Raw genomic sequence first — 27984 nt, 5'->3', positions numbered from 1 at the left:
GTTCAGTGTTCAGTATTCCAAGGAAAGATGTAAACACAGTACACAATAAAAGTAGTCTTAAATTGCAGGCACTGCATTTTACTGCTGTACAGGGCTGCTGAGTGACTCAAACTACCACAGCCTTAAGGCTTGCATATGAAAATTGTAAATTAACTTTAAGACCTATGAGACCCATTTACTCAGCAATCTCAACTGCTGAAGCAAAGACTTAGCTTGCAGATTTAGTAGACACATGTCCAGGAAAGGTGCTCTCTACTGAGGAAAAAATGCTTAGAGTATTCCAAATACTCTGAATTTCTTCAGTGTAACTGGGAGCATATCCTGGCTGACCATAGAGAGGTTTCCTAATATATATAGCTACAGCTGGTTTCTAATCTTCCTAGTACCAGTTATTTACTATTATAATTCTATAGACCTTCATGGAGTTGCACCTTATTTCTACCTGTGAAAGTAAAGCTAGAAGCAAATTCTTTACGGTATTTGTATGCAAAGCACAGTTTTCAGGACATGTAGAAAAATCGCCAAATGAAATTACTCTTCTATATAATAGATATGATCTGCAGAACACTTGATATGTACAGATACAGAAGAAACTTTTAACTTACAATCAAAGATAATCCAATGTGAAGTTAAATGCATGAACGTGTAGAAACTTATGATGCTACACAACTAACCAAGTTTATTAAACTATTTAAAGAAAAAGAGCCTTTGCTCTTCAAGAAGTCAGAATGCTTAGAATGTGTTTAATTTGCCATTAGTAAGCTTTCAGATCAATTTAGGTCTTTTTGTGTATGCATATCACTTTAAACTAAACTGAAAAGACCAAAGATGATTTTACATTACACAGTCAGTTAGCTGGATAATACTAAATGTTTTGGCATATGATTTTTACATAAGATTAGATTATGCCTTCTGTAAAGGAGCTTTGAACCAAAAAATCATTGCTCACTTCTACTACTGGATGTTTCCACATCCTTGCAAGATGCCTGCAGCTGCTTTATCAAAGGATCATAACAAAACAATAGTATATTGCCAGGTTATAAGATAAGGAAATTAGATATTAATGGTTTATTCAAAATCCTCACAGTAGCCTCCACGTAAGTAAATGCGTTAACAAAGCCACAGATTTATTGCATGTTTTTCAGTTTTGATTTTTATAATAATAATTTACATTTATTTCAAGTTTTTAGATACGGTAGATGGCACTAGATTTTTGATCTAAAGATCTAGGCCAAAGGATAAAGCCAGATCATTATACGAATAAAAAAATCAAATTAATTCACCAATGAGCCAAAATAAATAAAAAACCCACAACACTTTCTTGGAGTAATTTATAAAGGAGCTCTTTTCAAAGGTATGTTGAATGATAGTAGTAGCATGATATGTTCTTTAAATAGTTACAGTTGTACATGCTGAAGCACATTTACTGCAGCGGTTAATGTTTTGTTCAGTAGGTGGAACCTTACCTATAACACTGAATTGCCCTTCCTACGCTATGGGATTGGATTCTATGGGGCTCTGACCTCTTCCTGTCCCCAGTTCAGAGACTAATTTAAATATCTGCTTAAGAAGTGCTCCAGTACTCTCCACTGAATCCCTCAAAGAAATGACAATGAAAGAAGGAAGAAATAACATACTACAGACTATGCTGTCACCTACACAAAGCTTAATGTAGATTCAGCATGGCACTGCTACTCCTTCCATTGCAGTTGTGGCAACTTAATTTGGAGAATCAGAGAGAATCTTAGAAAGCTCACAACACTTTGCCAATAGAGCTAGTTATATGAAGGATGTCAGAGAATGTATTTAGGTATGTTATCAAACCTGAATGTGTCAAAGGACATCACAAAGCGTTACTGTAAGGAAAAAAGCAACCAATGATAGGCGTTTCTATCTATAGCACAGGCTTTGAGTCCTGTCACTCACATTTGTGGGGCAATACAGTCATACTAGGAATGGCTTAAAGGCAGGAAGATGGGGAACACAGAAAAAGAGCCAGTGAGGGTGATAAGCCAGTATTCCTCCATTGATCTCTTTTTGGAATGACATATATGATGACAGAACAGTCAGAGTATTTGTCTGCTTTTCCAGATCCAGAGAAGATCAGAGTAGGTCAGCTATGATTTTAAAATACATGTTTGTACTAAAAATACTGTACCCAGGACAGAGAGGCAGCAAAGTGTGCTGCTGCAGGCAACAGGCACTGTATACTTTATGTTTCAGATGAAGACTGCATGAAGACCACACAGGTTAAGTAATAAAGACATTTAGATGACAGCTGAAATGAAATTAAATGTATTCTGTTGGAACATAGTAGTGTTCCTGCAGTGGGGCTTAAGTTCACACTTCTGGCCTGATTGGTCTTTCTTTCATGGGTGAACTCCACTGATTCCAGAGGTAAATTCTGGTTAACATAAATGAAAGATGACTGTGCAACATGAGGAATTTTAAGGTGAATTAAAAGCAGTGCAAGTGATATCCATTAATTACTGTGGACAGTAAAAATAGCCCAGGTGTCTTCTCTCAAGTGGGTGATGAAGCTGTCACTTTCCTTCATTGGTGGTTCTAACAGTTGATAGGCTCATTTTTAAAAATGCTAGCCTGATTTCTCATTTAACCTTGATTTTTATTAGCATCTCACCTATCCTTTATCTTCTAACTTCAAGGATCACTAAGTTAGAACTCCATCAAAACATGGAACAAGACTTCTTGGACAAGACCTATTTTTCTGTGATGCAGCTTGTTTGGTTTTTTTATTCCTCTTTTCCATCTTTTTGCTCATTAATGGTATCCTGAACAGCCTACAAATATGCTGGTCATCCATGGTCCTTTCTAAGTGGAAGTAAATTATCAGCCGATTTCCAGTTTTCTGTAATTTCTCTTAAATTCCAATACTTATTAAAAATTACATTATCAGTGAGCCAGCTCCTTTTGGAGTCTTGATTATGAATTTTCCAGGGCTGCAGACAACTGAGATTTCTGGATTCTTCCTCAGCTGTCTCAGTGCAGAGCAATCACTTTACACATTCCAGCTGCATCTATAAACCACAACGGAGCACATAGAATAATATTGCTCATTAGTTGATGTTAACATAGTGCTTAAAACTACAAGGGGCCCATTTCTCTAATGTTCTCTACTACATGTTCTCTATTACATCTAATAAAAGTGGGTGTAAAGCATTATGATTACAGTAAGTGGAAAGTTTTGCTTTAACGTTTATCTACACTCTAGACTTGTGTTGGGGACAAGTGCTGCACAGAGACGTGAAAGGTGGCACTTTCTGAAGGACACTGTGGTGCTAGCTAAAGCTTCTAGCTTAGAGTTACATTTTTGAAAATTTATCCTAACCTGCTCAAGCGGAGGATCTGAGAGCAGAGCTATATAGAAAAAAGCTCCCACTGTGGAAAAGGCTAGATAAGAAAAATCTTTTTTCTGAGTCTGAGCACCTGTGTCAGGATACTTAGCTAGACTAGCACAGTCAGTAATTCTATCTAGACATGGTTAGTAGATACGTGACCCTGGCAGCATATTCCTCATGTTGCACAACTGTAAATCACCATCTAGCATACAAAGTACTGGAGAATGAAGTCCCCTCACTCCAAAACATTGCTATCAAAACAAAATACCAGTCTCACAATTACAATCTGTATACTAAAAGTTTTTCATGCATTCTAAGCATCAAACATGAATTCATTAAAATTATCAAAGACCACGAAGAACTTTGTGTTTTTTTTAGTCATTGATGGACCAGTACAACAAAACCAAATTATTAAGCCTTCAATAAGTATAGACAACATAGAGCAGAAATAGGAGATGATGAGATGAAGGAAAATATGTCAGTTCCCAAACCCTGAAACATTGTGTAGTCACTTGTGAACTGGAAGGCAGCCAGACATTCCTACCTTAGAAGACTGCTGTTAACAGCTATGTATGCTATCAGAATTCACTGCGTTTTGCCTACCAGTTGAATACATAGCACCTCACAAAAATTATTTCATTTTGACTTTCCATTATAAATACACCTGTAAATTTAACTAATGAACAACTTGGTCAATAATGTCTAATGTAGGTAGAACGGATCTCAAAGGACACAGTGGAAGACAACTGTTATGCTACAGACAGTGCAGTTGTTGAATAAGCTCCACTAAACACTTCTAATGGGGACCTTGCTCAGGGAGTAACTGCTGAATCAATAACCTTCCTTGGTGACATAGGGCTTGTATTACTGCTTATGCCCTGCTTTCAGTGTGAGGTGCAGAAGAGAAGTCCTAAGCATTTACAATCATTGGAAAAAACCTTTATAACACTTCACAGAAGCAGGATTTTGTGTTTAACTTAGAGATACACTGTGATTGCACAATGTGAACACACCATGTGTCTATCTGACCTTGGTAAGAATTTCCTTACTTTCTATCATTAGTTTTAAACTGTCAGAAGTTCTTTTGGAAGGGAGTTGGTTTTTTGTGTAATATCAAGATATAGATATATTCATAATAGTATGTGCAAACCAACTATGGTAATTTACCAGTATGCAGAAACAGGAGAAGCTGCTGTAGATGACCGTTTAAACAACTTTGTATTATGTCAAGGGAACATGTATAAAAACGTTTTTTCACTTCAGAGATAGAAACCATTTCGAAAACCTTTAGTTTTTAAGGCAAAAACCTGTTCAGTAAGAACTCTGTATATAAACCAGATGGAAACAAAATTGTCATAGAAATTTTGGTATGTCTTGCCTATGTTTAAATGGAATAAATTATGTCCTTGGGAATAAAAAACCCAACCAAACACTAAAAAAAACCAACCAAAAACTGTAAAACACCCTGCAATTCTTTTTTTTTTTGTAATATACTTACTGTATAGCATATGTTTTTGCTGTGAACGAGCCTTCTGGATGGAAGTTCCAAGAAACTACCATAACATAGTTCTTCATACTATTCTTACGAAAGCACACCATTCTGCCATCTTGCTCATAGTTCCATGTACAAATTCCATGATGCCAACCATATTCTTGTCCAAGCACATACGGTTCAGTTAATTATACGGAGCTTCTCCCTTCTCTCCAACTCACTGACAGTAAAGAATTAGGGAGTGTGAGAATGGTAGGGCTTAGCAACCCTCACTGTGCCTGCATGTTATCATCACTGAGTTAGGATAAAACAGGTAAAATGTTATAATTTAGAAAAAAATAAAACCACCCTGAGTTTTCACAAACTCAAATTGTTTGTGAGCTCTGCAGTGATGACCGCTAAGCCCTGTATTGTAGAAGCTGCCTAAAATTACTCACTATCTATGTATGTAGAGCTGGCATGTTGTTTGCAGTTTTGGAAAACTGTACGTTGAGGCTCTCAATTGAATCTCTGGGTTTGGGGTTTTTTTAAATTGCTTTTGCTCTATAAAGAGAAGATACATAATTACTCCCTCTTTAAACAGAGAGAATGATGGTTTGCTTGCTTCTGCTAAAACACAGAAAATTTTGATACTTATGTTTATAATGACCAATATCTTACTCTACAAATAATCTTACTAGGGTAGAAGTCACTGTGAGGAGGACTATCAGAAACTGGACCAAACTGTTCACAGTATATTCAGACGGGTAAAATGTCCAAAGGCAGACTGATAAACCCCATCTCTGTGGGTTTCTTCTCCTGACCATGAACAGGACATGAGGACAAAAGAAATAAATATTCTTCCTTTCCACAAGGAAAAAAAGATTAGGCAATTCAGGCCACAGAATTTTGTTTTGTGTAGCAAACTCTTAAGGGCGTTTAATCAGCTTATTCATCCGTGCTCTTCCTTCCTAACAGAGGGTCATCTTAAAAGAGCAATCTAATAACAAAGAATACACACCATTTAACTAGTGAATTTTTGCTTACCTACCATAATATGGTCAGCATTACATCACACAATTTGTATTACTTCCCAACTGTTGAGTGTGGGAATAGTATTCACTACAATTGTTGTCTCCTCAGGCCTATATATTTGTATATTCATAAAATTCCTGGTGTGCATGTTCCGTTAATTGGTGCAAATAGCAATGAAAGCAACAGTAGCTTGTTCAGAGAAAGCTTATTGCACATGCCTTGGTTTCTCCTTTTTTGAAAGGCTCTGTGATTTCACAGATTTTTTTAAAAAAAAGGAAAGGTAACTTTTTCTTCCAGCTTCCTCCAAAATGGTCTGTGGAAAAATGCTGCATAAAGTCCTTGTTAAAAAGCCTTCACTGAACCAGGCCAAATGGAAAACCTGTAAAGCTGTGAGACTTTCACCCTGTGACAAAACTGCTAAGTTAAAAAAAAGACAAACAATGAAAACAGAACTATACTAGGTGTGGCAAAAAGGGAACGTTTTCAGTGTGTGCATGACAGACTGGGGCTGTAAACAGTTAAGAAGAAAAAAGCCTTTTTGTATTTCACCTTCCTCCTAGGCTCCTGTAATCCATGCCAGCATATTGAGCCTTCTAGTATTACTTTGCTAGGCGGTAGGGCGAGAATGTGACAGTAAAACAGATGACCGGACATCCCATACTAGTTGCACTTAATAGCAAAGTATTTTGTTTCAAAGACATGTTATGATAAATCAGCTCTAGGTATCGCAGAAAAGATTGCTAGCACAGATCTTGAAATAAAATGCTGTTATAGCTATATGAAATGCAAATCAACAGAGAAAGTACCAGTGTTTGCCTGCCTATTTTGATCATTTTAATGATACTCAGTCAACAAAATAACGTTAACTATAGAGTTATGCTTAAACATGTATTTACCTTGTAGATTTGTTAGAAAAAGGCTATACATCAAGTGATAACAGTTCAGTTTTCGCAGGTGTTTACTAGGATCACCTAAGGAGGTTCATCTTCCTTCAGTTGTATGATGCAGCAAGCATGTAAGCACACTTAACATTTCATCACCATCAGAGCAAGCCTCCATGTGGAATAAGACAGCAGAACTCCATAAATTTTGATGCACAAACATTACGGCAACTCTGCTAATTTATGCTCTCTTGGCCTAGCAGGAAAAGCATAGCTCTACAGTGCTTTGACATTGGCCTCTTTCTCTATGCAGATGATGGCTGAATTACAACTAATTATAGAGGCAATCAGGATCAGAAAAGTCTAGTATAAATTGGGCCCAATTATCAAAGTAACACCCCCGTTGACTTCAGAGCTGGGATCATATTAACCAAATCAAAGAGAGCACTTCACAAAGGACTTGTTTTTCTAACACGCTCAGTGAACTCTCTTTTGTATATTCAGGTGCACATCTTCCCTTCTCAGCTGCCTTGTGCGACAAAGAACCTGGGCACTTCCAAAGGCTGGCAGAGAAGGAAAATTCTCACTGTGACACTTTGTCCCTCCAACATTTTGATTCCTAGTTAAACAAAGCAATTGAGCCTGCATCCCATTCTTACCAGCCTTGGAGATGCTCATGGCTGAGCTAGAACACTGCATTTTCTCCTTCCAGACCCATGTTTTAAGATCTATTTGTGACAGCAACATAGTTTGCATATAATTAGGAAAAAACCTATTGCATGAAGAAGAAAATACTAGTTTATAAGTATTTGCATGCAAATTCTAGCATTTGTAAAAAATGAAATTAATTGGGAAATATGAACACTTGCATCTAGTCACAGACAGTAAGTGTAAGTGAGGAAGGGGATGCAAAAAAGATCTTCTCAAGCCTTACAGTCATGGAGTTTATTACCTCCCCTCCTTTACCAGCAGCACATGATGAAAAAATAGGAAGAGTAATGACTGAGGCAAATACAGAATATAGAGCACTTAACTTTATCCTGTGAACTAATACAATAATGCAAACATATTGCAATGCAAATAAAAAAAATGGTAGTAACAGGAGGTGCAGGTAACTTGCAATCAAGTAATCTTGCTCAAGTAGAAACCCTCTTTTATCCTGTTCTAAACACATGCTAACATGATGCCATCATAAAAATGATCACTGCCACTAAGAAGCAGTATCGATTCAGTACTAATGTACTTGACTTAAGTATTTTTCTTATTAGTGTCATTTGAAACAGCAAATTTTAGGGAACATTTTTAGATTAGTGTTTAATTTCAAGACATACAAGAAGTACATGGATGGTATCAAAAGACAGGACACACTCAGGAGAATTAAGTGGATTGTACATGTGCATCAAGACAGTATCAGCTCCAGGTGCTGTTAAACAAAATGAAACAATGAGAAAGCAAATCAATTTTTTTCTGAGAGGAAAAAAATAGAAGCGGGGAATGAGAAAGATTTTGTTCCCTGAGGAAACATACTGATAATTTTTATTATTCTTCTAAAGCATTTAAACGAACAGTGGGAAAACCCAAAGCATTGTAGCAGCAGTATTTGGAGTGAAGGAATACCTCAAGCAAGCTGAAAAGCCTTTGACATGGGAAGATGCTACTTCTGCTGAGTTTTCAGAAGATATGATTAGAGCATGCCAGTGGCCAAGAATGCAGATAATAATACTCCCTAGCAGGTGCCAGAAAGTTCAGCCTCCTAAGGGCAGGGAAGTCTGGACTCTGTGAAGGGCTGTGAGGACCAAAATTTGTTGTATAAACAGCAGCAGGAACAAATTAATAATTTTCTTTCTTGTCTTTGGGAATAAACTACTTACTGAGTTAGTAGAGACATACACTTAAAACTTTTCTATGTTGAAACATTTTTTAGTTTATGCATACAGCAAAAATATTGCTTGCTGGTCAAATATCAATTTACTTTCATATGGAAAGGGTAGCACGATTTTAAAACACAAACAATATCTATTTCTTTGCAATGGATGGTCCTGCCAAGATGCAATGATTTATTCATCAATCATTTCATGTCAATTAACATTAGCCACTAATATTTCATTAGTTTAGATAAAATTGCTTTTTAAAAAGTTTATTTCCTCCAGCATCTAGAAAATTTTGTTGACTTTCTCTTCTGAAAATATCAGCATTTTCATACAAAAATAGAAATGATGACATTTGAATCTTAAACTGATCTCAGTTATCTGTTGCAAATCTAGTTCAAACTAATATCAGACATATGAGATCCACTGAATTTTCAGAGCACCACTGAATCAATCAATACATTGTGTTCAAACTTCGCTTAAACAGCAAGGTTTCTGTAGAAGAGACTTCTTACCATCTCAAATCCCGTCTTTAAGACCTAAGTGTAAACAAGGATCTAGTAATGACAACGCTCTAGAAAACTGGTATCTCATATTGCTTCATGATCTACCTTAAGCAGAAAGGCTGCTAATGAACTAAGGTACATGAGTCTGCAAAACTGGCAAATACTCTAGGATCCTACTGAGGTTGCTAAAATGTGTTAAAATGCTTTACTGGGCCATATGTGGGGTCTTACTTGTCAATACACCTCCTTTTCCTTTCCTTTGTAGATAAAACCACTGAAGAACAGGATGACAAGATCAACACAGCCAGACTAGAGGCTTAGAAGAAGGGGGGGTGGGAAGGGTGGGAGTGGGGAAGTTCCTGATATACAGGCTTGTTAACAGCCATCCAGCATATACAATGATGTCCACCTCTTAGGAGCAACAAGGGCAATGCAAGGGATGTACCAGCAGACGAAGAGAAGAAAGGAATAAAGAATGGCAAACTGGGTAGATGAGAGAGGCAGGTTTTGAGTTATTCTTCTTGCACATCTTGCTTTAGAGTAAGGATCAAATCCAGGCAGAGCCTGAAACTAGTCTGCAAAAAACATGTACATTGCAAATAGATCTAGTACCTCTGTTCTACATAAGAACTAAGAGCTATTTTAACTCTATTACAAATAAAACAATTAGATCTTTGTTGAATGACTAAACTTGACTGCAAGTTAGTTAGAGTGCCAGGAAAGAAAACGTTTGGCGAGGTGCTTATGCTGTTTCCAGGCAGTACCCAGAATGTGCGAGTGAAAGAGCTGCAATATTTTAGAAGAAACATTGTGACTGATTAGTCTGCTTCAGATAATTACAGCAGAATGTGGCTCTAATTTAGCAACAACAAAGTAGAAAATCAGCTTTTTCCTTATAAAGGTGAACTGCAAAATGTTTTAATAGGCAGTAAAGGATTTTGATGTACTGTGTTAGAGCTTTACTCACACATGCAAGGAGAAATTAATACTGTTGACTATTACAGGAGAAATAGAACTTGAAATTTACTGAAACTGGCAGTTTCCTGTGTTTGATGTTTATCAGAAATCTACTGAAACTGGCAGTTTTCTGTTTGGTAACTGACAGAAATGTTGAGAGCTACACTGACCCATTTACCCTCACAGCTGACTGCTCTTCTCCCAGTTGGTAATGTACAATGTAAATGTTATAACCAGACAGAGGAGAAAGGAACAGCAAAGACTACAACATGATCTGGGAGAGCTTATCGGCCAAACGGTGATGCACACTCATCATTAAACCTGAAAGACAAACTGCAAAGTGAATTCGTAACGAAGGCGGCACAGGTGGTGCAACACGGTAAGTGCTGCTCTGAGAGTGTTTACCTCGGAGACCATCCACACCCTGCTCTGTCCTTGCCCTCCACATCCACCGTCTCCGGCGGATCGACGCCCTGCCCGCGGGACAGGACCCCGCGGCCGCTTTCCAGGCTCCTGGCGGGGCTGAGCCTTCCCCCCCACCCCCCCATCGCCTCACGGCAGCCCCTCAGCCGAAAGCGCGGGAAGCCGCCCTGCGACCCGCCCGGCTGGGCCGTCGACACGCTGTACTGCTTCTTCGCACCTGAAACAAGCGGTGACGAAGTGCCCTGTGCGGGGTCCTCGCTGCCTTTACTTATCCCCGCCTGGCAGCGGCGCAGGGATAGCGGTACCTCACCTCAGCGTGCCCGGGTGCGACGTACCTGACGCGGGTGGGGCGCATCATTTTAAGTACAATAAATCCACCTTTTCTTCCTCACGATTAGCCAACGCCGAAACGCGATGCGGTGGCAGAGGGGGCCGAGGGGCTAAGCCCCGCATCGCCCCAGGTGACGCTCCAGCCGCTGCGGGACCCCACGCCACCCCAGCCCCTCCGTCCCGCGCTCACTCACCTCAGCCGCCGCGGCGGCGCGGCCCGGCCAGAGCAGGGCGAGCACCAGCAGGGGAGCCAGACGGCTGGGGCAGCCCCTGCCGGCCATCCCCGCGCTCGGCGCTGCCTGCGCGGCGTCCCGCGGAGCTCGGCCCAGGGCTCTCGGACTCTGCCCCCCGCCCGCCCGCGGCTTTTGGCCTGGGGGGTGCTGCTTCGCACCCGCCTCGGCGCTCCCGGCGCCCTGGGGTGGGGACAGGGGCCGGGGCTGGCCGGGGCGGGGCCGGCCGGGCCACCCCTCTCCTCCCCTCTCCTCTCCCCCCCGCGTCTCCTGCCTCGGGCACCGCCGGCAGCCGCCGTCCGTCCGTCCGTCCTCAGCGGGCATGGAGTGAGCGAGGAGCCGGGGGCTTTCCCGCCTGGGAGCTGAGGTGAGCGAGCGCCGCGGAGGGGCAGCCCCGGCCGGCGGTACCTGGCGCACGTCGCGGGCCGTCCCGCCTGGCCTCGGCGCCTGCCGGGGCTGGGTGGCTCGCTGAGGGGTCAGCTGCGTCCCGGGACAGCTGGAGGTGTCCCAGGCTACGGGGCTGTCTCCGTCCCCCGGCCGCTTCTCCCGCGGCGCCGCGAGGGCGCAGGTTGGTGGGCGCCGCCCGAACGGCCTCGGGGCTGCGCGGCGGGGACGGGGACGGGGACGGGGACCCGCCCGGGCACCACCCTAGCGAGGACGCGGCTTGGGCCCTCCCGGAGCGGGGTCGCCTGTAGCGCCCCGGCGGGGAGAAGGGGTCGGTTAAACCCGGGCGGGAGGGAGGTGGGAGGCGGCAGCGCTGGGTGCGTGAGTGAGGCGGTAGCGGGGAAGGCCGGCGGCAGCCCGGGCCTTCAGCGCCATCCCGCCGCTGCCCGGGGCGCTCCCGGGCACTGACGGGAGTGCTTTCCTTACAGCAACGTCCTCTCTCTCCCTCAAGTGTTTTCTTAATGAGACAGCGGAGACCGAGGAGTCCCAGAAGGGACAAAGTGCTGCCCACTGCATAAATTTAAATCGGTGAGAAATCTGAGAAATGTTTCTCCCCAGGCTTTCCACATAGCTTATCATGATATAAAAGTTTTTTGAATGGAAGCCTGATTTGTAAAGCGTTGGCCATATGTCAAGTTTATCACATTTATGTTATTGACAGAAGTACTGTATGTTCAACGTGACATCTCACCAAATAAAGTGCTGTTCTGAGATAGTGCAAACTTAGAAAGTATGTTGGCCAGGCCAGCCAGAGTGACCTTACCTTATCTGTACTGTTCGTGAATGCTGTACAGGAAATTCCGTGTTACAGGTTTTATTGAGCACTACAAGTGATACAGAAAAAGCAACAATGTACAATAATATATGTATATCAATATTTAGGACTACTGATGAGGTACAAATCTAAAGCCTTTCATGAGCGTAAAGCTAAACACAGAGCTTTGTAAAACAGCTTCTCTTACAGGTATGAGAGTAGAGCGGGATCTCCATTCAGTAGATGGTACTGTCAACCCTCTATGAAGTCCACTGTGAAAGCTAGTTAGTAGAGGCTACTTTTCCCAAAAGTTTGGCACTAGCAGCAGGAATGCATCTCTGGAAGAGCAGAACAATATGTTTAGTATCAATGATCTTGTACATCATCACAGATGTTATCACCTTGGCTCTAAAATCTCAAGCATCAGTGAAAGCCAGGTATAGAGAGAAAGGGGAAGAAAAATCCCCTGTTTTCAAGCCAGATTGATGGTGACCGTGTAGAGGAAATAGTATCTTAGGATAAAACCACTTAAACTGGTGCATTTTGTCAGATTTCTAAACCTATAGACTGTAACAGTGCTACATTTTTTTTACACAAGAATACTGTAATAAAGACACAAATGGGGTCTACAGTTGTTTGTAAGCCATAAGCACCTATAAATTATAAGTACCTAAATCCACCACTGAAATTTAACATTAGAAGAACTGGTGTTAGACAGAAGGTAGCAGGCAGTCATTTACACGGAAGTGGAGACAAAAGGTGCGAGTATCTTTGAGACAACAAGGTCAGAGCAAGCGAGACTACAATGGAAAAGAGTGGTCAGTCCTCAGAAATGATGCAAATTTAGGTGAGGAATGAACAGTATGACTCTGAGTAAATAAGATAGTACTTATAAGGAGAGCTCTTGAATACTAGGCCAAATAACTTGGAAGAAAGAGAAGAAAGCAGGCAAACCACTGTTAGGAGAAATAAATGAATACATGCAGACTACCTAGTGAATGAAATACTGCTGTAATGAAAAGTTATTTTTTCAGTTTTCAAATGATGAAAACCCTGTGTGGAAATTTCAAAAAAAGATGTCAGCAAGCTCAAAGCAAACATGGGAAATATGCTAACAAGGGAGGTGCAACAGAAAGAGCATTTAAAAAAATAAGTCCTCTTTGAGCCCAGTCTTATCCCAGTACCACATGTTTCACTGACCTTGAGCAGCTGGCTGCTAAGTAGTATGGCCCAGCTGGATGGTAGTTGTGTGTGTCATAGTTAAGAAACAGCAAGTAATTGCATTACGTAAGTTGCATTACGAGATTGTCACATAAAAGCATATGTGCTTTTATGTGAGCTTCTAGGACAGATACATGACTTCAAAGTAGCATTGAGCTGGAACGAATGAAAGATCAGCCACTGATGTTCCTCTCCTGCTTGTTGCTACCATAATTGATGGCATCCATCCAAATAAAGTGTATGAAACCTTGATGTAGACTGTGTTGCTGATACTGTTGTCCATAATATCTTCAGAGAGCTACAAACTCAGGGAGATGGTCTTGTCTGGCCAAACAGCTGGCCAGGCAGGCTTAACATTGGTTGTGTCAAAATGTATACCTGCAGCTGCCTGTAGAGGTACTTTAAAAAAAACCAACCAAACAAAAAAACCAAACCCCAAACAAAAAAACAGTGCATGAACAACAGAGAGGTCAACCTTAATACTAGAAAGCAGTTGAAAGCTGCAACAAATTTAAGTTTGGCTTTTTTCACAGTAATTGATATTTAATGATTTTTGCTTTGATTCTGTTTCCTCAGTTCTCTATGCTAAAACAAGGATAACAGTATTTTCTCTTTTTACAGATAAGGAATATTTCTGTGGGTAACATTACAGTTGTGTGAATTTAGTATAAAGTGCAAAGTTTCATAGGACACTGTAAAATAAAAAAATAGGGCTTAAGGAAAAGGATGAAAAGGGTGTAGAATATATCCATCATGAATGACACAGAAGTCCTATGGAAAACAGCATATATGTTCTTGTACTTATGACCATCCTAATCATGTGCATAAAAGAACTACATTAAAATTGAGCACATAACCCTAATTTTTATTTCCTAATTTCTGAATCCTTGACTTTGCAACTTCAGTGGTCTTGTTACACATGATGTTGGTTTCTTTGGGTGTAATGAGAATATAGTTAGGGCTGCTGTAATTTTTTATATCTCAGTAATAGTAGCTGTGTGTCTGCCTCAAACTATGTCTTATTCCCTATGGTCTTATTTTATCAGAGTCCCTAAGAATGAAATTGTCTTCTTTCTTGGTCTTTGTCTAGAAACTAAACATCTAGGTTATATTATAGTGCCAGCTTTTCCCCCTCTGGCTTTTGAGAATTTTATGAGCTGAGGTTTGGTGGTGCTTGTATAAACCTATTCCTTTGGTGATATTGAGTGTGTTAGCCTGGGGATGTTTTATCTCCTTTTGAATTAGGTAAGTATTCTATTGACGTAACTGTTGTGATTACTACAAAATATAAAACATGAGATCAATTTGATATATCAATTTAAATAACACTTTTTAGTCCTTATTGCATTGGCTGCTGAACACTTCAAACTATAGGAAGCTTGTTCAGAAAGCGTTGGGTTTTAGATAGTCATGGTGAAATAGCAAGCAGAGTGGTTTAAGTCTTCCACTCATGCATTAAGTATGATTTCAGATTGTGTCAATGGGTTGGATCAAAATGGATTTTAATTTAAAATAAAAGGTTCTCTGCTAATACAAAGCAAATGTACAAAATTTCAATTTCTTCTTCATTTTCAGAAGCTGTTTGGATAATTAAATAATGAGATGGATAGTGGGCAACAGGAACAAATTTCTGCAAAGTCTAACACTTTACGGCTGACATCGATTTTCCATTTGAGGCAATCCATCTCTGCAGTACTCTATTGCCTTACAATCTTGCTTATATTATTTATATTACTAATGTAAAAAATTAGTGAATTTTATTGGAATATTATTTTTTTATTAGGAGTGCTGTTATTTTTTGTTTTGGTTTGGTTTTTTTTGTTGTTTTTTTTTTACAGATGGGATACAGGGGCACAGAAAGAGACTAAGAATTTGGCAGATGAATGGAGTACTGTACTGAACATGTAGGATGTGATCTTGCAGCCTGAATTGGCTGCCCTTAGGCTATTTACTCATTAGTCAGTGCACGGTAGTTTATGAAGTCTCTTCATACTGTGGGATATGGAGATACTGTGTATACACATAGGAGTCAATATTATTTATAGATTAGTTCTGGTTAGAAAGATTTTTACACTATCTAAATAATAGAAAGCAAGGCAGTAATGTTTTAGGAACAGTACACTCATTTGTTTTACAAAAAGATAGCTGCTTGTTGAACAGCTATCAGAGAGCAGCCAGTTTGCTGCAGGTTCACGTCCTTACTCCCTTCTCAGTAACTGATTGTCTTTGCTTACTCAGGAGACTTCTCCAAAGGAAGCAAACCCCTGTCAGTTCACTGTATTCAGTGTTTAGTTTCCTCAGAATTAACCTCCCCACATTTGGAAGACTACAGCACTAAAAAACAAAAGCCTGTGATAATCTGTGCTGTCCGAGGAAAAGCCCAGCCTCTTAAGCCCTCAGTTTGAAATAACCAGTGTGAATCATTTCCCAGATGTACCTTATTCCAAAGGATTAAAGCTTTTTTCTTATTTGAGGGATGTAAAAGTTTGCACAGGAGCTGGCCATTTCTCTGGATTTGTGAAACTTGAGCTTATAAAAAGGTTGGTGCAGGACGTTTGCACCTAAAATTGCGTAAGTGCTGTTGGACATAAGTCAGAGGTCACAGATGCACCCATGTAGTTAATTTATGCATGCAAAATTTGACTGGGGCTGTAGAGGCCTCTGGTCAGTCCTGCGCTTAGGGCTTCCAGCTTCCTAAATCCTGGCAAAAGCTGTGGAAAAATGTTCTAAAAATAAAGCTAAAAAAATAACTAGGTAATGTTTCCAATGATTGTCGTCTGTCCATGCATATGGATAGGACTTTTAAGCTGAAAATGCATATGGCTTATTCTGCATTCAGAGTAGTCCTCCTTTGCTCAGATGTACACACAGAGACTGGTCCAGCCCAGTTTGCAGAAGATACTGCTGACTCTGGTCTTGAAACTATAGCCAATGAGTTTTGGGTTTGGGTTTTTTTTGGGTTTTTTTAAGTTCGTTAGGTCTTTACTGTAGACAGGTGTCACATCTTTTTTTTTAAAATGCCTTTAGCTAAAATGGTGGATGTGATAGCTTTTTAAGAAATAATGATGCAAGACGCTTTGTTCACATTTCAAACACTGAGTAAAGACTATCTCTTTTCTAGGCTGAAATCTTGTACCCTTTTTATGTTGATCTGTAATTTCATATATAGTCCCCTTGAAATAATTGGATTTTAATAAAATAAAATGCATTCTGAATAGGAATAATATAATGTAGTACCAACATAAAGCTATGCAGTATGAGATATGTAAATGGTTAAGACATATTTTGGTTGTCCAGTAATTATTCATGATTGTACATCAGTCGTATATTTTAATATAAACAGGTTCAGAGGGGAAAACAACAACATAATGGAACAGTGTTTATAGACCATCCACAAACAGAAGGAAAGAGAAGACCTGCTGTTTTTTAAAAAAAAAAAGAAAAAAAAAGTGCTGCATATACAGATCCTCAATCAGCGTGAATGGCATTAACAAAGGATTCATTTGAACGGATTAAGTGGCTTATCACAGCTGCCTGGTGAGTTTTACAGATCACTAGATTTTTTAACTAGAATCACTGAGATACATTCTTAGCTATCAATTTAACAGTAATAAGAAATCACCAGTTAAATAATTTGTAGCCTGTCATAAATTTGATAAGCCTATATGATAATTTATTGTATTTTACTTTGATTGCTGGTCTATCAGTTTATGCTATTTAAATTTCACGTATTTAAATAGTAGCAAACAGGAACTATAATTCTGAGTCTGTTTTAAGAGGAAAGATATCCTACATTCTAGTGATGAACATACTTGGAGAAGAAAGAGTAATGACTGACTCAAACCTGAATGCCTGTCCCAGAATAATTTTGCAGATGAGGGAGAATTATTAAAAGGCATGAAGAAAATTTTTAGAGACTATGATGGAAATATCTGCTAGCAGCTGTGGCAGGAGTTCTTTTGGGAGGAAAATGATCCTTTGGAGAAGATTAGGGTCACCGTGGCCCGGAATTTTCAGACCGGTGTGTGGGATCAATGATTCCATCTCTAGAATATCTCTAGGAAAAGTCAATCCAGTTTTCCTTCTTTACAAAACTTCATGCACCAGGCTCTTTAAGAATGTGAAATTATGCTTTTCTAGCTGGGAACCTGGCCAAGCAAAGGTACCTTGCTTGAACCTGACACCCTCGCTGCTAGGCAGTCTTCTGTTCTGCTAATGTGCCTGAACTCTCTCCAGTGTCTTTTTCATATTTATTTGGTTTGGGCAAACCCAGGCTGCTTGTTACTCAGGTGTTCCCCAATGTAGCAACCTTCTATCCCAGCCATCTCTCCAACGTAGCTCTTCTTGCCTTTTTTCTGCATTATTTGTGAATGACTTACCTCTAACAGTCTTGTGCTGATTTGAGTGCATAGGCAACGTCTGTCTGGCTTCGGGAGGCATGGATTTTGAAATGACATAGAACAATCTGGCAAACACATGCCTGCCACATATTACTAGAAAAAGGGGAGACTGCAGCAACGTTCATCAAGAACAGCATCATCAGATTTATGTTTCAGTTGTGCAAGGGCTTCATGAGAACTGGGCATTTTCTTAAATGAAAGATAACTCGCACCTGGCCAATGTTGATAGGGAAAAAAATATTTACAGAGACTGTCTGCAAATTCAGAAGGTTAGAAACAAAAATGGCCTTAAATTAGTAACAATCACGGAACAAACCAATGCTATTTTCTGGTACCTGTTTGAAGTGTTTCTGTGAAGTTAACTCCTTTCTACACAAACTTATTTGATGCATTAAAGGATGAACTACTGGGATTCACAAAACTTCTCCACCATTTACTGCTGTAGCTGATCATCTGGCAATCTCACATTGTTTAATCAGTCCTTTGTTTCTCATTTAGCAAGAGACAGTATGAGCTTCTGTCTTCAGTTACCACCAATTATTTTCATAAATATTTTGTTTCTGTAAAATCTGTGTATTTGAAAAAAGTAGCAGGCAACATAGGTATAAAAAAAGTATAGACTAAATGTACGTAAATGGCTAAAATAGGCTTAAATTGGTCACTATTGAATTCATCAATATGTATCAGTGCATATACAGGTTATATAATTTGCAGTTTGAATCTATGAATAATTAATAATCAGGGAGAGTAATCATGGGTTTGCTGGCATAGCTCTCAGTGCTCTGAAGAGTTGACCATGTGAATAACAAAATAAAAATAGAGGTTGATCTCAATAGGACTTTGGGAAATTTAGTAAATGCCTAAATATTTGCAAGGTTGGAGTAATTTTGATACAAGCTTCCCTGTGGCCTGGAAGATAATACACAGTAGTTTATACGTTACAGCTGTATCTAATTTTTATCATTTCATATAATGAGTGAGCACCTTAGTTCTCATTAATAATAATGTTAGTATTAATAATAATTAATAATAATGATTATTTCCTGTGTTGCTGCAGAAATTTTGAGCTAACTTTTTGTTTTACTTTATGCTCTTTTTTTGCATATAGAAATTATAAAAGACATGATTTCAACTTTATAACCCATCACTAGCAATGGCTGGCATGGAGCTGGCCTTCCCCAGCAGCTGCTCTGGAATCGTGGCTCTTTTGAGTGCTGCTTTGCTCCCTGCCTTCTCTTGCGCTCTCTCTGAGCAAAAGAAAATAGCACCAGCTAACTCATTTTGGGACAGATACAGATCACCTCCATCTCTGCTCAGTCTTCACCCCATGGTGTCCGTGGAGGTGCGGAAATCTGTCTGGAATGGTTTCTCTCTGGCCATTCCTAATTGTGGGATTAGAAATAGGTTACAAGGAGGAAGTTACAAGGACTTTTACATAGTCTTATTCATTAATGCCTATCTGTTTGCACTCAGTCTCACAAATCCAAAAAGACAAATATATATAGCATGTGCTGACCATTTCTTGATGGTATGTACCCCTTATAAATATACTCTTTTACTATATAATCACGCCAAACAGGACTTAATCATGTGTATGCACGTCTCACTTTTTTGAGGCTACATTTTGTGAAGATTGGATGTTGAAAGTTTAGTTTTAATTTAGCTTTCTCCTTCTTTTAAATCAGGTGGCTGCTGATTATTTTTTCAGCACAAGAAATTGACGGGGTAAGTGACATTGATATTTACTTTAGACAGGTGATAGGATGGTATAGTTCAAACAAGTAACACTATATACACCAAAATGACCTATAGCTCTGTGGGAAAACTGTCATGTTTCTTTCAGTATTTCTACAGTTCTAACTTTCCTTTCTGTTCCTGTTGCTCAGCTTAACTATTTTGTAATTTTCTCCTTTGGATCCTTCTAAATTTTAACTTTGGCATCTTTAGATGCTTTTAGAAACCTGCATGTAAAAAAACCTCTCTCATGCACTGAGTCTGTCTCCTTCCTCATGAAGTCCTGTCAATGGCTCTACATTATAGCATATAGGAAAGGCTAGCTTTCAAGCCCTTCTCAGTATGTTAGCCTAGATCTTGCACTTGCCTCCCTATACATTCCCATCTCTCTGAAGCCAAAATTTCACATATAATATAGTCTCAATATCGACTTTATTTTCCTCTCTCTACTGTCCTCCATAGTAACCTTATGTTTGCAATGCCCTCACTAAAATTTCTTTCAAGTCAGTCCTCTTTGTTTATTCAAAATATTTAAAAGCTCTTTTTTGTTGTTTTTCTCCCAAAGTCATCCCTTTTTAGTTAAACTGTTGAAAATTGAAGTATTTTTAAAAAATAAATGTGTTCAATTAGAACAAAGGGTAGCAGCTTATGTGTTATTAGAAACTTGCATTCCATTGACATTCCAGTAGAGGAAAGTTTTTAATAACTAGGTGGGAGACTAGTGTGGAGTAGATTAGTAACTTCATGGGAAACCCAGTGTGTGAAAGAGAAGCAGTCTGTGAGAAAGACTATCATACCCTCTTGTTCTGAGGTTTGGGAGTACCAGATATTCTAAAAATATTGTAGATTGAACAGAATTTTTCCTCCTTATCTAATATTTGTCAGTGTTTTCTCCTTGAAAAATTGAAGTATGAACCTATAGTGTTCTGTTGATTTTTGAAACTAGTAATAAGACAATGTTGACCTTGATAAAAATGAAATCCACACTGAGCAAATACTTTCATGTTATCACTGTTTACTTGTTTACCTAAATTATTCTTAAATCCTTTAAGTCCTTGTCATCCTTTTAAAATTACTTTGATCATTTACACAATTTTGCTGAAAAAATAATGTCACCTAGTGGACATTCCAGCCATCTAAGTGAGTTTGTAAATGCATATGCTATGTGTAATCGGTATATGTTTAATCCTACACTTCAGGAAATAGAAAAAAGTAATAAAATAATGTACACTTAACACACAATAGATCTACTGAATTTATAGTTTGTTGTGTTTCAGTTTCTCCTTGAATGTGGGTTTTTTCCTCATTGCAATTTGATGAAAGAAAATAGTCACTTCTTTACTAGTAAGAGGACAATGACAGAAAGTTTTAATACAAGAAATAAGTAAAATAAGTAGGCAATGCATAATTACACCACACATACTTCTTTTTTAATTTAATAGGCAAGAATTAAATACAAGGCTTTATTGCTGTGTGGGCTTGTTGCTCTTCAGCCTGTTTTGCCTTTTATCATTTAATTGTAGTTAAACAATCTCCTAACCTAATGTGAATGGTTACAAATTTCACATTATTACAAATTAAATTCTAATTCTGTTAAAATTTTTTCTAGATGCAGCCTATTTCCTTATTTGTATTTAGCATTACTTAACATAACTTGCAGGTAATGTCTTTCACCTTCTACAGCAACAGTAATAAGCTTTTGATTATTGCTTCTACTTTACCAGCATGTTTATACTGATGAGTGGTCCAAGAAGGTTAGCAGGATTTTAAATGTAGTATTGATGTGTGTATTCTACTAAGCAAGCATTGGAAAAGGTTCATATGTGTCAAGCTGAAGATCTACACAGTATTCCAATGTTTGCTGCTATGCCAAGTTTCTTCAGAATCACATTGCCCTGTGGGCATGCAAGGGTAGCCAAATCTTTTGCCTTAAAAATCATATAATTGGATAATATGTCCAGTTGACACTATTTGATTAAGTGATTGTTGTCTGTTGCATATTGATAAATCCATACATTTTTAATTTTTAGGGAGGATACGCATATATTGAGCCATGTGGGGGACAGGATTGTTCAGTTTGTCGGTGCTTTCCAGAAAAAGGATCAAGAGTAAGTGATGATTAGAACTAATGATAATTACAGTTGTAAATACTGTTCATTTTGTGCACATTGCTGTTCTTTAAAATCAATATGGTTGACATACATAAATCAATATTCAGACATAAATAAGTCTGAATATAGCAAACTAGCATAATTCTCTCACTAGTATGCAGTACAGCTATCATCAAAGAAAGTTAAGATTTTTTTGTAAACAAGTTTGCTTGTAAATCAGGTTTGTAATAATTGTGCCTTTTTTGTGTTAAGGATTCTTTGAGATCAATCTAGTAGTTAGACAAAGGTCATTCTTAATATATTAAATTTAAAAATCTATGCTTGTTTTCTACTAAGAGGTTGGTTAAAAGAGCATGTCTGTGCCATTTACTAGTTTTATGAGAACTTAGATGTTTCTTATTTGGGTTAGGTGATCCTGGAAAAGCTTGCAGACTTCTTATTTTACTAGCTTAAGGCACTAAGTATAAAAAATAAATCTGAATTGTGTTTGCCTTACAAATAATTGTAAAACATTGAATGAAGCCAAGGCATTTTCATATTATACATTAAAATTAGTAACTGTGCATGTTGCTATTTGTTAATTGAAATATGGTCTAGTGATGACTAGTTTATCTTGGCTGTTCTTTCTCAAAATACATATTTATACAGTGATAGCAAACAATTTAAATGTTACATGAGGAAAGGACTTAGATACATGCCCTGATTAGTGAACAACTGAAAAATTGTCAGTTTAGTGACGGAAATTGCTTTCTTTCAAAGTACTGATGTTAAAGTTGAGGGTTAGAAAGCTTGAACATGGTGGATCAGTTTTTGGAAGAGCTGCATGCCCCATATTTTTGTGTACAACCTGAATTGCTACAAAAGCAAGACACACCTTACCCTTCCTCTGCTTCTGCAGTTAGCTGCATGCTTTGCTGTGTCATGATCACTGCTCTGGTGTCCTTGGATCCTATCCTAATCCTCCAGGATTATGTCTATACTGAAGTCCCCCATGCTGTAGGATTTTCATAATAGGGGCCTAGGATGCGTCTATCTCTGTAACACTGTGTTAACAAAAGGGCATCCCAGGAAAAGTATTTTGACTAGCAGCATTGCAGTGTCTCTCAGCTCTACTGAATAGACTGTTTTGGATACCAAAAAGCTGATCTGAAGTGCCATTTAAAAACAACTGACTTTGAAACTATAGGACATTGCCCTGATTCTGGTTCTCTCTCAGTAGCCTGGAAGTTCTGAATTACATGCCAGTGAATAGTATCAGTGAATAAATACTGCAGTCATTATGGCTGTTTCCCAAGCTGTCCTCCCCACCACTGGGAAACTGAACTATGATTTGTGCATTTGCAGTTAGTTTTCTAAATAATTCCAAGGATCTGGACCTAAGTGCCAAATAGAAGTGTAATAAAAATTTCAAAATAAATTCAATGTCATTATGCAAATGTAAGTCTGAGAATTGTACCATTTTCTGAAACAGCTCTGAAATACGTATGCACACTGATGGGTAAAGTCTCTCCAATGTAATATGAATTTATATTTCATGCAATCATTTCTATTAATCAATATGCAAGAAATAGAAGTAGCTATCGGGCCCTACATGAAATATGGCTTAACTAAACACCACTTCGGGTAGATTGTTGCAAATATTTTCTATACCAATGTATGGTGATGAATTATTTTCTATAGGATTACTTAATCTTTTTTTCATCCTGGTGATTTCTAAACCTTGCTGTGTTCTGCCTTTACACTCTGACACACTAACTTTGCTTTCCTAGCTTTTGTGGAGACTACCCATTACAAAATAAAAGATTTGTTTACCTTATTTTAGCTTCCTAGAATGCAAAACATCTGCTTTATCTACTTTTCTGTCTGAATCCTGCTCCCAGGCTGGTTCCTCAGAGTTTTGCGTCTTCCTCAATCCTCTCTTTAAAGTGCAAGAAATAAACGATTATTGAAAGCATCTGGCATTGTACAGTTTGCAAGCCTAAAATTTCAGAAATGTATAGTTATTATTATTTAATAAAATAATCCTTCTCTGTAGAGAAGTTAAGGGCAATAGTATAAATTTGGTTGCCTAGCACCATATTTGTTCCTTTTTCACTAGCTGTCAAAATTAAGGATGAGCTGGCCCCCTCAGCAAACATTTGCTGAAAGCACAAAAAGATTCTAGAAAATTCATGTACTTGCTGGCAAAAGGCAGTCATACAATAATCTCATCCAGCCCAGCTGGAAAGCCAACCTTACAGCAGCCCTCAAAAATAACAAGTCTTTATTCAGCTCTGCTAAACCAACTACAATATCAGGGACTTCTGCAGAGGCTGAATGAGAAAGGCAGCATCTGAGTGAGCTACTTCAGTATATGTATTGAGTTACACTGATATACTTAGACCAGTCCACCTATTTTTTATTTTTATGTTTTAATCTTTTTTACCACAGGGAGTCAGATGTAGGGTATTCCCTTCACGGTCTTCCATTGAACATGGTAATCTAAGATTTACAGGGGAGCAAGGGCAAACTGTCTCATTATTGTACTGCTAAGGCATCATCTCTGTTAGAAACACACAAGGTCAGACCTATTATGAATTGATTAAACATGTTATTGAAAGTCTTCCAAGAACTGCAACCAAATTCTTCATTAGACTAGCTGGAACATGACCATTCGTATGTTATTCTGAATCTTTGTTGTTGGCTGAATACTTCCAAATAGAGTTCCAGTTTCAATGGAATGTTACCTCCCCTAAAAAGTGCACTGGGGGAGAAGCTATTTAGCAAAGTGCATTATTTGTAGTACACCTGGTGGAATGTATAGGAATTATTATCCATAGGAAAGATGCTCATTGTATCATAATGTAGACTTTGTGCTAGATAGATGTCATAGGTCCAACTTGCAAGTGATAGTTTAACATCTGAAGCAGTTTGTTTCACGCATTGCTAATGGTCACTTCCCTACATCTTTCTCCACACACTAGTGGAATGAAGATTTTTAGAGAAGTCAGAATATCGATATCTGCTGATAAAACAGCAGTTGTATAGTTTCAAAGTTAAGGTGTGCCCATCTGATAAGGATTTCACTTTGTCAGCAGACTGTGAGGAAAATATTGTTGCTAGTTTCATTTGAGGGATTTTTGTTTACATGTAAAACACTATGAGAGGTATTTGATGACATTGCTGTTTTACAGATTTTAGAATGTTATCTTCCTTTTTAGACTTTCCGTGGAAGCATTGCCCACTGGACAGTTAGCTACCAAAGTGAACAAATAGGTTATTTCTATGTTTGGAGCAGACTTATAGTCACTCCATAATAAAGTTTTCTACTAAAATTACAGTAGAACAAAAGTCTTAGAGCTGATATAAATCAGCTTTGTTTATTTGTAATTACTAGTGACAAGTGAAGGGTATTCACATTTTGTAAAACTAAAAAACATTGTAAGCTGCATATGACATAACTGTAGCCCTTATCCTTAATGTCTCTCCACTAAAATAGTAAAAAACCTAGGGTAATAAGAGAATAGACACCTAAAATTAAACTCCTAAATGTATTTACATTTATGAGTTAAGTAGAATGGCTGTCAGGAGTGTAGTATACTCTGAAGTTTCCATAGGAAAGTAGGACCTCAAATCTTGCCCTACTGTCTTTGGCATAATGACCTTTCTTTCTATCCACTTTTTTGAATGCAGTCTGATTAGTTAAAGCTGTGGTTACCAGGACAGTGTAAGAAAACTGTGCAGCTGACTGTGAATGCAATGGGAATTAAGACTTTGCCTTCTAGTTGGCCACTTGAAAATCTTTTAAATGTCAACATAGGAAGCCTTCTTCATTGTAAGTGGACAAGATAATTGAGCTTTTAGCTAGAGAAAAGTTGACCATGGGAATAAGAAAAGGGAAACTGCCATGGCCATACTTGAATATATTGAAATTGGGCAAGTTGGAAGAAAAGTAGAAGCAAATAGCTGAACTTTTATTTAATATTTATATAAAACCAGTATACTTTATGCATTGGTTGCTGTATTGGGTTTTACAAGAGCTTGTGTACCTGTCGTTTTTTCTCTCAACCTTAGATAACTCTGTGCTATAAATGGATTTGTGTTACTATTCATTAGCAAGAAATCACTGTCTGAAAAACATTCTAGTCACTATTTCTAGCAGTATATCCCATTCTGATATCATTATAGTTGTCCACATCACAATGAAAGTTTGACTTCTGTTTAATTGGGATTACAGGCTTGTTGGAATTAGTTTTATATTATACTATTTATCTCTTGATCTCATGTCACAACTCAAAAGGATTCTTTCTTCCATAGGACACCCTTAAAATGTGCCATTAAATCTCTGTGCATACTGTGTGCTACTGTACATACTCATTTAAGAACTATAGAACAGATGAGGGGAGAAAGTCATTAGTGAAAGTGTACATGCTAGTAAGCATCCAACATGATTTTTAGTGCCAGTCTGGAACAACTGAGACTTATTCCTGCCTTTTTTATCCCACTCAAGATGTATGGTCTTCTAGTAGGCAATAGCAGTCAATGTTTTTAATCAGAGGCAACGAGCAACTTCATTGTTTCAGATTTTTTTCCCCTCTTCCTCTTTGGTCTCATATAAAGTCCGTGATTTTAATTTTCTCCTGATCTGTCCAATAAACAGTGAAACCTTTCCTCCATTTCCTCCTCTTTCTCTAACTTGGGAAGTTGCTTCCTTGATAACTCTTGCAGTGTTGTATTAGAGGCCTCAAAAAATGCTGGCTGCTCTAACAGAATTTAGATAGTTAAAAAAATGTTTGCAGTTAGCACTGACCAATTGTAAACCTGTCCTGTGCCGACCCCGGAGTTTGATCCCATTCAATTCCTTTGGCTTTGTTTATAGAGTTAAGTAGATTTAGAAAGCAAGCGTCTATTCATGACCCAACCTGATCTAGCTTCTATGAGATCATGTGAAATGCCTGGAGCAAAGTGAACAATAAATATAACTCAGCAAGACCGACGTTCGTTCTTTTGCAGATGAAGCGAGTGGCCTATTTTCATACTAGTGTAGGAGAGACCCTAGCAGACAGAAATCTGAGAGGAAGGTCTCACATTTTCTGACATATATGGTGTAAGGAGTAAGCATTCACAAGAGATGCTAAGACAGTTGGTTGTCACAGGTTAAGTTAGAAAGTCAGCTGATGTATACTTCAGGGCAGTAGGGTAAGAATGGTTAACTCTATAGTAGGTCTGTCTTCTGGCATCACTTCTCTTGTAATATCTCCCTAGTAGATCTTGTGGGTTAACTGAGTCCAATTTACAGCACAGCGTAAACATAGTTAAGATTCACTAACTGGGAGGAAACTGTGCAAATTCTGTTTGGTTTGGGGAGTAAGAGGCATTTATTAAATAACACTTTTTTGCATGTCGGTATGCAATGGCAGTCTGTCATTCACATGGAATATCCAGCACTTGTATTTGAATTTTCAAGCTGCACACTCAGGAAATGAAAACGTAAAATCCATCTATTTGATCTCAAATATATATGCTTGGTTGAATCCACTGTAAAAGGCATATGCACACTAGCATCTGATGAAGCCCAGATCTCTCCCACTATTTGCCTCATACTAGTTGATAATTTTTCACAGTGTATTAGCTATGATACAGTTTTAAAATAGAAGATTCCTGAGACCAGTTATACATGAGACCCCCTAAATCTATATCTGAAGCAGACCACACTTTTTTTTTATAGCTGGGCAGAGCAGTAGGCAGTTCTCTGGCTCTAGAAGTTAGGATTTGTACTGGTAGGGAATGGAGCCTCCTTACTGGAATGTGGAATAGGAACAGGATCACTCCATTCTCCTCACTGTAAGGTCTCTTTGAGGCTGTTCTTCATATACAAGTCCAGCTACAGCATCTGTAAATTAGGATTTCTCATATTAGACATATTTCTAAATTTTTCAAAAGTTTTGATCTTGTTAAATTATTCCTTCTTTTGTTCTTGAGCATCTTTCTTTCCTCAATACTTTTGGTTCCCCTGTCCCACCACACTAAAAATACTGTTTTTCTCAGTTGCTGCAGATTGGCAAGCTTTTCCACATCAGGCAAGACAAAACTCGACAAAATCATTCTTTTTCATATATTTGAATCAACCAAAAATTGCCAAACAGTGACTTGTTTCACTAAAATGAATCAGAGCAAAAGTTAATTTTATTCTATTAGCTAATCTGATGTAATTATTTGTGGTCTAAAATGCTCTATTTGCAGCTCTCTGCTTTCAAGCATTAACAGTGTTTCTTAGAGTT

General features: G+C 38.4%; 2 protein-coding genes across 2 annotated transcripts in view; one reads left to right on the top strand and one right to left on the bottom strand.

Moving 5' to 3' along the window:
- The window catches only part of COL4A3 (collagen type IV alpha 3 chain), a 65578-nt gene extending 54157 nt beyond the window's left edge, over positions 1–11421 (bottom strand). The window contains exon 1 of the mRNA XM_049802840.1: positions 11025–11421. Within this exon, the coding sequence (XP_049658797.1) occupies positions 11025–11384 (360 nt within the window). The 5' untranslated portion in view covers positions 11385–11421. The remainder of the gene's footprint in view (positions 1–11024) is intronic.
- The window catches only part of COL4A4 (collagen type IV alpha 4 chain), a 76456-nt gene continuing 59789 nt past the window's right edge, over positions 11318–27984 (top strand). The window contains exons 1-4 of the mRNA XM_049802841.1: positions 11318–11427; positions 16823–17016; positions 19565–19604; positions 21644–21721. Of these exons, the coding sequence (XP_049658798.1) occupies positions 16961–17016; positions 19565–19604; positions 21644–21721 (174 nt within the window). The 5' untranslated portion in view covers positions 11318–11427; positions 16823–16960. The remainder of the gene's footprint in view (positions 11428–16822; positions 17017–19564; positions 19605–21643; positions 21722–27984) is intronic.

This window comes from Accipiter gentilis, chromosome 6, assembly GCF_929443795.1.
Source record: "Accipiter gentilis chromosome 6, bAccGen1.1, whole genome shotgun sequence".
NCBI lineage: Eukaryota > Metazoa > Chordata > Aves > Accipitriformes > Accipitridae > Astur > Astur gentilis.
The sequence above is the reverse complement of the archived record's forward strand: the minus strand, read 5'-3'. Positions and strand labels throughout refer to the sequence as shown.